Below are 11,379 nucleotides of genomic sequence, written 5' to 3'. Positions count from 1 at the left end.
TCCACGTGCCCTGCTGGCCCTGGCTGCCCATTTCTGCCAAACAGAGGCCAAGCCAGCTCCTGCCTGCCATCAACACTGCCCTCCCATCCTGCCTGCAAGCTCTGGCCTGCCTGGCTGTTTGGCAGGGACACAGGAAATGCAGGACTGGGAGACCCCAATGACCTATGAACCCAGCAGAAGTCTGGAGACCCTGGGAAAAAAAAACACTGTAGAATCAGACTACTGGTGGGTCCCATTCATTGTCTACTAGGTGGCCTCTATGTCACCATCTCCTGACTCCTCTACCCTCCCTGACTCTATTTTCTCATTTATTACCCTCCCAGGCCCAGCCCGTTGGGAGCCTACAGGTGGTGGCATGGCCACCCCCTGAAATAGCCTCTCTCCTGCCCACAAACCTGTCTAAATTATACTTCTCTTTTAAGACCCACTTTAAAAGGTGTATTATTTCCCCAATTGTCTTTCTTGCTGTGTCTCACTTGGCAGTGGTTTTCATTCTTTTTTAGCAGTAGAAGTTTTCTTTTTCTACAGCAATTTTGCACCAAGTCCAAATATATACATAGGTTGAAGAATATTTTATGAATATAAATGTATGAACTCAAAAAGATTAACATCTACTTAGTAACAAGTCTATCAGTGAGGACAATGGGGCTATTGAAATAAGCTCAACAAACGATATGTGAATTATGGATCATAATGACACTCTTACGTCAGCATGAGACTCCACGTTATTCCCATATTTGTTTTGGTTTTGTGATATTGATAAAGGTATATATTAATAATAAAACTACAAGTAATAACAGGTTTTCTCTCTCTTCTGAACATCTCAGTTGTAATCTAAGGATCCTAGGGTTCCTTGGACCACAGTTTGAAAATCACTAAAACATCTTAGTGCTGTTTGTTCATTTGCTTAATCTGCGTTCCAAAGTCAGGCCACTGTCAGCAAGCCTGGCTGTCTCGTACAAATCTGAACAGTTCAAATACAGTGTCTCAGTTAATCTCTAGGTTCCTCAGAGGCTGTATGGAGGAAAGAGTTAACCAAAAGTTTCAGGATCATCCCCAGAATCCCAGCATTCTGGGCTCTCTTGTTCTGATGAGGAGGTCTGGCCCAGGCATAAGATTCACAGAATCCCACCAAAAACCAAGGACAGGAATAAAAGCAGCAGAATTTGCCGCCCCTCCACCCCATTGCCTCTAATGAAGCTCTCTGTTCTTGCTCGATCCTGCTCATTCTGAGCCTGGGAGAAGGAGGGAATCTGGACTAGAGTCTGGGCGATTGGCCTTGAGGCAGAAGACGAAGGTCTGACTGTCTGCTCAAGCCTGTCTCCAAAACAGAGTAACCTGGGCACAAAGGTCCTTGTTTTCCTTTCCCAACCTGCTGGCTCTGGTTCCTAAATCTGCCCCCTACTCCCCTTGCCAAGGAGTGAGTACAAAAACCGACCAGCTGGGGTCGGGGGGTGGGTGTTGAAGGTGACACACTTACTTAGCAGGGACACCTCCCTCTGTTTTCATCCACCTGTGGAGAGAAAAACAGCTCAAGATAAATCACTACATCTTCTCTCCAGGAGCCCAGCCCCATCCATGTCCAGACCTAGGGAAGGCAGAGGAGACCCATTCCCAGTGGGCAGGAGACTCCATACATTCAAGGTGGGAAGAATGTAGCCCACCTACCAAGGTGATCTTCCCTTCCCAAGGTGAAGTGAAGTAGTTTCAGGGTCAAGGCCATTTGGGTCCCTGGGTTATGGTGAGAAAGGCTCAAAAAGCTGCCTGACACAATTATTCACACTCTGACAGACACAGGGAGACCCTGTCACTGAACCAAGAGCACAGAAATGCATGCTTTTTCACACAGACTTCAGTGGGAAAGTTAGAGCTGGGTGGGAGGAAGCTATCTACAAGAGACTTACTTTCTTTCCTGTGGGTCCAGGTCACAGAAGGTGACAGTGTTGAGGGGATAGTGTCGTCTGAAGAAGAGCCTGTGGTACAGACACCAGATAAACAGAGAATGAAGGATAGAGTGACTGCCTTTTTCCACCTTCCACCTGCAAGTCAGGTCCCCATTTCATTGTCTGTGGCTGTCATGGGCCCACACAGCCTTTTGCTTTTGAGCAAGAAGGCCTCAGCTGTTCACACCGGGGACCAAGTCTGTACAGGGATAGAAAGGAGTGCATGGAAACATCTCCCAGATGCTAGGGTCTGGGGAGAGAGGGAAGAACCTAGCACTGAGGAATAAGAATTGCCAGGGGAGGTGGGGGTATCATTGGACAAGAGGCTCAGCAAGGACTCTGCTCCTAGAAAGGAGGCATGTCTCATCAGTTCTGTTTACAACTGTATACCCAATTCAGGCACATCTATAGGATGGATGGGAGGGTGAGCAGATTGATGGATGGAGACAGAGATGAATGAAGAGATATATGGGTGAAGGAGTGTAGGTATGAGACGGATTGTTGCAAGTGGGCAGATGGATCATTGGCAAGTGAGCAAGTGGATACATGGATGAACAGATGGATGGATGGAAGGATGGATGGATGGATGGATGGATAGATGGATGGATGGATAGACAGGCGAGTATGTGGATAGATGGATGGATAAATGGATAGATGGATGGGTGGATAAGTCAATGAGTGGGGGATAGATGGATGAATAGATGGATAAATAGATGGGCAGTTGGCTATACGGATGGGTAGATAGATGGATGAACGGATGGATAGGTGAGTGGGTGGATTGATGGATGATTGGATAGATAAGTGGGTGGGTGGATGTGTGAGCTGCTGGGAAGATGGACAATGGATACAAGATAGATAGATGGGTGGGTAGGTGGGTAGATGGGAGCAGGGGATAAATAAATTGGTAGATGTGTGGATAATTGGTCACAGGAAAGAGTCCAACACAGAAACAAGTAGAAGAATCTTACTTTCTCTGGTTGTCGGTCAGTGTAATTCCCTGGGCAGAGACCTTGAAGTGAACGATGGTGGCAGCTGGCGTGGGGTCAGCAGCCAATGTCTCAGATGTGGCTTTGGAGATGGCCTGTGGCCCAGTGAGTGACTCCATGTCCACAGAGTTCACAAAGAGCACGTTGCAGGCTAGAAGAAATCAACACAAGGAGGAATCATGGGGGCTGGAGTTGGTAAGGACAATATCCCAGGTCCACTCTTCAGGGAGAAGGTAGGAGATCAATTTTAGGCCAGGTTTGGGCTAAGTCATCTACACATAGAAATGTGAACTGCCCAGAGACATTTGGTCTGGAAGGGACTTGCAGCTTGCACCTGAAGGAAGGTATAGGGCAGGAATGTAGAAATAAAGGCCCGGGCAGGGATCCAGTCTCCAGTGACTACTTACCAGCCCCTTGCTTCAGCAGGTCGGTGGTTGAGTTGGCAGGACCTGAGCTATCTTTTGAATCATCTGTGGGATCTGAGATAAAAATTCAACTTGTAATCAAACCCTAGAGCTGGAAAGAAGCACAAGTTTAGCTGGGCCTAAGGAGAGCTCTGCAAATACTTGGAGCAATGGACACTCCTTTCCCTAACAAGCCCTAGCAGTGGGCACTGTGTTAGAGTCAGCATGAACAGCTAGGGATTTCTCTAAGTATTTAGCTCTGCCTGAGTGTGCTGGGGTCCAGAAGAGCTGGGCTCAAGCCCTCACTCCAGCATTTGAGAATGATAATGGTGCCCATGTCATTGGGTTTCTGAAACATTCTGTGTACAATTTTTTAGCCCGGTGCTTGGCATAAAGCAAATTCTCAAATGGGAACTGGGATGGTCATTGTTGTTCTGCATTGATATGTCTTTGCATAGATCAATAAATGCCCTGATTCATTAAACTACTAATGCAACACAATTATTGTTTTAATATTAGTAAGAACTGAGTGATGAATATGTTAAGCAGCGTGATCTAACCATTTCACAATGTATGTATACATTTATCAAAACATCATGTTGCACACCATGCAGAACATACTTCTTGTCAATTATACTCTAATTTTTAAAAAATCAGAAAAACGTAAGAATGGAGCATATACCAGAGTTTCTACCAGTGTTTCTCAGATGCTGGTGCTCAGACTAACAAAAAAACGGATTGCCGGCCCAGCCATGGTGGCATGGGGGGAGGGGACCGCCACACAAGTGTGGGGCCTCGAAGGAAGTTGAGAATGGGTTCCTGAACCAACCTGAGCAGACTAGGCATAGTAACCTGTAATCCAGGCTAACTAGGAAGGCAGGGCAGAGAATTTCAACATGGTGAGATCCTGTCTAAAACATCTCTCTTGGGCCAGCCAGGCAGTGTGGCCGTTAAAATGGCTGGATCCCACATCATTGACTGCACAGTTTGAGTCCCAGGCCCAGAGGCTTGAAAAACACCAGGAGCATGCATATGTGTCCAAAATCCCAAAAGGAGAAAGGGATTGCATTGTGGCCATCCCCAGTGAGAGGTACTTTCTCACTCTTTTTCTCTCTCTGGCAAGTGCATACACCCTATAGTAAATTAAAAAACAACAACAAAATACCCCTCTGTCATGAAAAAACAACAACAACAAAGCACACAAACAAGTAAAAAACACACAGAGAGATTGCCAGGCCCAACCCAGAGTTTGTGATTAGCTGAGACTTGAGAATATTTGCATTTCTAACAAGTTGCTAGGCACCATACTTTGAGAACCAGTGGTTCATACAACTTATATCAGGTTCTTATTGTTGTTTGTTTTTTGGTTTTTCCCCTAGGGCATGAGTGCTCCCTGGAGAGAGACAAAGAGAGGGAAAGTAACAAATTACCCACCCACCCCCAGGGAAAATTAGCCATGCCACAATTCCTTCTCCATTCTCCTCTTGGGATCTTTGGCAACCATGCATACAACCCCAGCATGATTTTCAAGACACTGGGTCTGCAACTCATTCCATAGTCAGTCATGTGGGAGTCCAGCACCCTAACCACCATGCCACCTGCTGGCCCAGTATCAGTTTTTTAATTGCCAAACTACTATGGTAAATCCCATGATGATATCATTTAATTAGAATCTAAATTATGTGGATAATAATGCTATTAAGTTATATTTGAACATCTAAGTTAATAATGTCGGTCAGTTACAATTAATAATTCAATGACTTGAACTGGGATACACAGAAACTGTCGACTAATGTTGGAGGTTTTATGTGTGAGTATAACCCCTGGAGTCCGGGAGCACTGCTGAGTGTCTTATTATTGAACAGAGAGGGTGGGGAGAAGGCATCCCAGTTCTCAGCTCCCACCTTGCACTCGTGGCCGGACACTCACACCCACAGGTGAGCCCTATGTATTATGGAAGTGATAGAGGCCTGTGTTGTGAGCAGTCTGGAGAGTCCATCCACCCCCTCCAGGGCTGAGACACCTCTGTAAAAGAAGCTAAAGTCTAACCAGCCCAACTCCTACTCAAATTCTCATCCTACATGTCCCGTTGCTCCTGGGTTCTACTAAACTCGCCTCACTCAAAAGAAGACTTGGCTTCTCAGCTACACACACTAGAAGATCCCTAGCGAGTGCTCTTACCTCTCCATTTGAACCAACGCTGGGACACCTGGGTGCCCATGATCAACACCTGCCTTCCCCTCCTCTTCCCACCAGTGCCCATCTCACCCTCCACAACATGGTCCTCTCTTCACTGTCCCCTACTTCCTAATGTCTCCTCTGGGATAAGCCTTATTCTAAGGATTCAGTATGAATTTCTAGACACCTCCAGAGAATTTTCTAGAACAATCTGGCAAGACAATTTATGTATGTTCCTGAAGTTAAGATTTTAAATTAATTTTGCCTTCTTTTTCAACAGGAAAAAAAAATGAGAATGATTTTTGGTTTCACCAGATTGGCAAAGTGATTCATGTCCTCCAACCCTGGCTCATGTTCTAGATTGACCAGCAGAGAAATGAAGGAGGCCAGCTTAAGGGAGCACTTGGTGAGCAGAGTCTCACATCCTACCTCGGTTTGGAATGACCAGCTTGCAAGGCAGAGCCAATGGGATGATGGAGTGCTGGTAGACCAGGGCAGACAGAGATCCTGCAGGGAGGGAGACAGCACATTAGGGGCAGTGTTATTGGAAGCCAGGAGCGGGGTCAAAGGTAGTGAGGAAACTCGATCTCATCCCACTATACTCTTTGGCTTCTTTATGACTTGTCCTTCATCCCACCACTAAAGCTAAAAATTAAAGCCCTCTTTTGTAGTAAGTTCCAAGGCTCCCTCTAGCAGATAAAAGTGTTACCTACTAACTTTCCTGTATGAAAATTCTTCCTAATATCTCTACTTAATCCCTGCAGTTATTGGAGTTCCTCTCTAACAGTGCAATAGAAGGATCAGAGGACTGGGATATCAAATGTCAAGTTAGTCCCTTACTATTCGTACATTCCTGGGTAAATCTAATGATGAACCTGTTTCCTCAAGTGTAAAATAGGAGCAACAACACCTACCATACAGGGCTATCGTGAGACCAAAAATAATACAGGGTACCTAGATGGTGACTTCCACATAGTAGGGGGTCAATAAAGGCAGCTATTGTTACAGCTGCTATTCAAATTATAATGATAAGTCTCAGTTGGATAGGACAAATATAGAAAGGAATTTGCAGAGTTAAGGAGCCACAGCACAGAGAAAGGGAAGCTATTGTTTATTTTTTTCTGCTGAGTCTATGACAAGTGGAACTGGCAGAGCTTATGACAGAAAGAACTTTGGGTCAGAACCCTGGAGGGACCCAGGACAAGGCTGGACTCTGTGACCAGGCTGAAGAGACAGAGACAGGGTGATGGCTCACCAAAGTTTGGCTCATTGGGGCACCCCTTGAGCTTGACTCCTCTGGGGCCAGTCTCTATGAGGAAATGCCTAACCAGCTCATGGGTCATGTCTCCTAGGAGGAAGAGGAAAAAAAATGAGGAGTGGTTATAAATAAAGTTTTATTGGAACACAACCACACACGTTTCATTGCTCATGGTTTCCTCCCACACCTCCCATGACTTCTCAAACATGCAGAGTTAGGATGGGAAAAAAGGCCATAGAGATAGTATGGTTGGAACCCTGAGGAATAGAGACCATCATTCCTCTCCCACCCCTCAAGGAAACACAATCACAGAAACCCTGTTGTCAGATCATGACCATCACCAAGCCCTAGACTAGCTCTTCTGAAGAGTCTGATTTTAGCAGAGACCAGCTCCTGGTCAGCACGCTGGGTCCTACCAGCCCTGAGGGCTTAAAGAGACATATAGATAACCCAGTCCTGAGGTCCCATTCTATGAGATGGTGTTACCTTTTTTATTCTGCTGCATGATAGTTGGAGGAGGAGAAGACACCTTCATAGCCAGCCCATAGGCCCCTCGGAAGGAGTGACTGTCACGGATAATGAAGGCCCCTGGCTCCTGATCCTTCAAGAGTGCAATGGCTGAATTGAGAGGGATGAGGAGAGAAGAAAAAAACAAGAAATTGATGGGACTAGCTTCACTTAGGTCCCATTAGGCCTACAGAACTTCATTCTTTCTTGGGTGGAATGACATTCATCTTTAAAGTTACAGTTTAAACACTCCGAAGAGTCCTCCTCTACTAGGGTCAGCTAACATTTTCTGCACATGGCCAGAAAGTAGATATCTTAAGGCACTGCAAGTCATGTAGCCTCTGTTTCAATTATTCAGTTCTGCCATTGAGCATGAAAGCAACCACATATTGTTGTCACAAACCAACAGGTGTGGTTGTGTTCCATTAAAACTTTATTTACAAAATAGGCAGCAGCCTAGATGGACCTGCAGGCTGTGGTTACTACATTCGTAGGCTTTCCCTAAGAGCTAAAATGGACTTGATCTTCATTTCTTCCTCCCAGCTGTGTTTGGTTGTTTCTGTAAAGTGCAAGGATCTCCCACAGATGGAGATGCAGATAGAGCGATAAGGAGTCATTATCTTGGCTGATCTCTCGTTTTACCAAGGAAAATCGAGATTTTGCTGCCTTTAAAGACCCTCCCAGGGGGCGTCTACAACCACTGCTTCTGCGATCACATGCTTTGCTGTGGGAGATGCATCTTACTTTGACGGCTGACTTTGATCCCAGCCCCATCTCTAGGACCACCATCTACTACTAAGACGAAAGCTGAAGTTCTTGCTTCTCCTCCTTCCCAGAAACAGATGGGCAGCAGCCAGTGGTGTCCTCTGGTGGGCCATGAGCCCAGCACTCACCCTGCTCCCTGGAGATCTCAGGCTTGTACCAATACTTGGAAGTATCCTGGACAAACTTCACTTTAGCCCGTGTCTCCGGGCTATTGTCTAAAGGAATAAACAGGAAAAGCAAGTGTTAAGTGTTGAACTGTGCCCCTCGCCTCAAATATTGAGGGTTTTGTGACCTAGAAGCCCCTCATTCCCTGTGAATGTGACCTTATTGGGAAACAGGTTCTGGGCAGAAGGAACCAACCCTGCCGATACCTTGAATTTGGACTTCAAGTAACTGTGAAAGAACGCATTCCTCTTGCCTGGCCCCACATTCTCACGAAGCCAACCACAAGCCCTTCTTCCACTCTAGCTCCCTTTCCCTGGAACATTCTGACTAAGTGCCTCCTGCAGCTTCTCTCCCACAGGCTCCATTTCGTGACTTAGCATAACAACCATGAGGACAAGATCAGCAAGATCATTTCTGCCCACTTGTCTCCAGTCCTGTCCTCATTTCCCAGATGAAAAGCCCATGTTCTACAACACAGAAAGTAAAAAAATCACTCCGACGTGGGGACAAATAGGTGAAGGCCTAGCCTAGACTCTAAAGGCCATCAACTGCACGTCCCACATCTCCCTTCTCAGATGACGTCCACTGCCCAGATCCTGTGTAGGCCATGGAATCTTTCACAGAACATCTGATTCTGGAAGGAGCTTAGAAAGACAGAGTCCAACCACTTATTGGGTCATTGGAAAAGTCATGACATGTTTTTTCTATCCAAAACTGCATAGGAAATAATTTTACAAATAAAAAACAGGCTCAGAGGGAAAGTGACTTGGCCAAGTCACAGATGGAAAAGAGAAAGGCCCTCCCAGGTATGAACACCCCCCCCCCAGCCAGTTCGGCACCAGCTATACCAGTTCTTCCTTCTAAGTATTAGGGTATGTGGCCCACACTCTCCAACTCATCTTTCATCTTTGACATCAAAGAAAACAAAAAGAAATGTGGGTGGGGGAGATTAGGAGGAAAAGGAAGGAATATTTCAATTCCAAATTTTCCACTTGTTTTCAGAGACTATCGTAGACGGGAGCCTGGGTTAAAGATGCTATCACATGAAGGGAGCAGACTAGGAGGTGAGGGTTAGATCTCCAGGGCTTAGTCAACTTCACCTTGTGATTTATACCCCTCTGGCTTCTGGGTTCTGTCTCTGGGGGCCCTGGCAGCTGTGTGCTGAACAGCTAGTCTAGTCTCTGGGCTAGGCTGCTGGACCATGCAACTGCTGCACAGGGCATCTCTGCCTGCAGCCCCAGCCTCCGCTGCTGTGGCCTGTTTAATGAGCTGTCAGAAGCGGCTGCAGTCCCATGTGCCTTCCTGTGTTGACTCCAAAGGCTATTTTAAGCAGGGAAGATGGTGGGAAACAGGAAGTGTCCCAACTACTAGAAGTTCTGCATCCTCAAGGAGGCATAGCTGGGAACCAGATGTCCCTAGTGGGCGGCAGGAAGCAGGGGGTGTGGGGTCACCCTAGGTGTCGTGGCTTGAAAAGCTCTAGGCTGGACCTGGGAGTGACACAGAGAGGGACACTAGGGCCTATACCAGGCTGCCTGGAACATTCCAGATCTGCCTTGAACAGCCAGGGCCCTAGAGTCTCTCTGCACACAGTCAGGTTCAAGGTCTGGCTGAGACGCTTCAGGTCAGATGAGGCCTACACCTTGTGTTTAGATGCTGAGCTCTAAATGGAGGCCAATGTGCCAAGTTCTGGTGATGAGTGAAGAGTGCTCTGTGCAAAACTGCACGGCCTTCAGGAAGCCAGGTCTGTAGAAACTAGACTCCAGAAAAGGCCCAAGCCTTGGCCTTGGCCCATGTCACATCTGGCAGATCTATTATAAGTGATGAGTGTACCATGGGCCTGGCAAACAGTATGGACATTTGGAAGGCATGTTTTCAAGGTTATGCTAAATCGTAAGAACCCTCGAGATATGGACACATGATAAAAACTATTCCAATAATGCTTGAAGAACACTGCTCTGGGGATCATATAGGCCTGGAATGGAAGGAAGTCTGGCTCTTCCATTAACTGGACACATGACGGAGCCCCAGTAAGCCTCAGTTTGCTCATCTGTAAAATGGGGTAACAATACCTACTTGGCCAGGTAACAGTGCGGATCCAATGAGATAGTGCTTAGCTCAGAGTCTGGGACACAGAATGTGCTCGACAAGTGGCTGTGGCGATGACAGTGACGACATCGTACAGTATCTATCCACCACTGCTATTTCATCATCATCTGCATCTTCATCGCAGTACCCGCAAGCCTAACACACTTATTTTGAAGACACCCCAACTCTCATTACACAGGTGAGGAAACTGAGGCCCAGAAGTCAGTGATTCACCTGAGGTCCCCTGCCAAGGGACTGTCAGCACAGAGATGGGGACGGGAACCCTAACTCTTGGACACACCCGTCTGCAGGGGAGGAGGAAGTGCAAGGGGAAAAGCCCACCTGGCATGGAGTACTTGGAGAAGTCAGGCAGGGTGTGAGAGAAAGAGACAGTGCTGCCCCCGCTGGGACTGGACATGCCGCTGGCGACAGGTGAGGAGGACACCTTCCCATTGACGGTGGCGTAGTTGGGGAGGCTGCCTGCTCGGTCTCCCACAGACATCCTCCGCTTCTCTGGCAAGGCCGGTGTTGGACTCCCTTGCCGGAAGGCTGCTGAATCCGGTGAGGGGGAGGTGGCAGGGCTGCTCAGGCCGGGGTAGTAGGCAGGGGAGACAGGGAAGGAGGGCGTGGAAGGAGCCTGGTAGCCAGAGGCACTGCTCTGCCGAGATAATGTGGGTCTCCGGTCCTCGGGGGTGGAGTAGCCGCCATAGGCCACATGCCGGTCCAAGCTGGGGCTGCCGGGAACCACAGATCCAGACCCTCCCAGGTGACGGCCTAGGCTGGGACTTCCAGGGCTGGCTATGGCATTGCCATGGAGACCAGAGGCCAGATTGCCTTGGTGGGCCCCAGGGTGCCGGCCTAAGCTGGGGCTCCCTGGAGTGGTAGCTACAGTGCTGTGGGGACCTGACACCTGGTGGGTCCCTGCTGGGTGCCGGCCCAGGCTGGGGCTCCCTGGAGTGGTCACAGCACTGCTCTGGGGGCTGGAGACCATATTACCATGGAAACCAGTGCCTGGTGAACCCATCATCTGGCGGTGGCTCAAACTGGGGCTGCCAGGGGCAGGCATGCCAGGGCTGGTGGCCCCGCGG

The 11,379-nt window shown here is 47.9% G+C and overlaps 1 protein-coding gene across 1 annotated transcript in view; it reads right to left on the bottom strand.

Moving 5' to 3' along the window:
• The window catches only part of TNS1 (tensin 1), a 132,231-nt gene that overhangs the window by 6,353 nt on the left and 114,499 nt on the right, over positions 1-11,379 (bottom strand). The window contains exons 23-31 of the mRNA XM_027775313.1: positions 10,634-11,353; positions 8,170-8,256; positions 7,256-7,387; positions 6,767-6,859; positions 5,941-6,018; positions 3,337-3,408; positions 2,912-3,080; positions 1,905-1,973; positions 1,481-1,513 (exon numbers count right to left, since the gene is read on the bottom strand). Of these exons, the coding sequence (XP_027631114.1) occupies positions 1,481-1,513; positions 1,905-1,973; positions 2,912-3,080; positions 3,337-3,408; positions 5,941-6,018; positions 6,767-6,859; positions 7,256-7,387; positions 8,170-8,256; positions 10,634-11,353 (1,453 nt within the window). The remainder of the gene's footprint in view (positions 1-1,480; positions 1,514-1,904; positions 1,974-2,911; positions 3,081-3,336; positions 3,409-5,940; positions 6,019-6,766; positions 6,860-7,255; positions 7,388-8,169; positions 8,257-10,633; positions 11,354-11,379) is intronic.

The sequence above is a fragment of the Tupaia chinensis genome, unplaced genomic scaffold (genome assembly GCF_000334495.1).
Source record: "Tupaia chinensis unplaced genomic scaffold, TupChi_1.0 Scaffold000542_1, whole genome shotgun sequence".
Taxonomy (NCBI): domain Eukaryota; kingdom Metazoa; phylum Chordata; class Mammalia; order Scandentia; family Tupaiidae; genus Tupaia; species Tupaia belangeri.
Note: the sequence above shows the minus strand (reverse complement) of the source record. Positions and strands in the feature narration are given on the sequence as shown.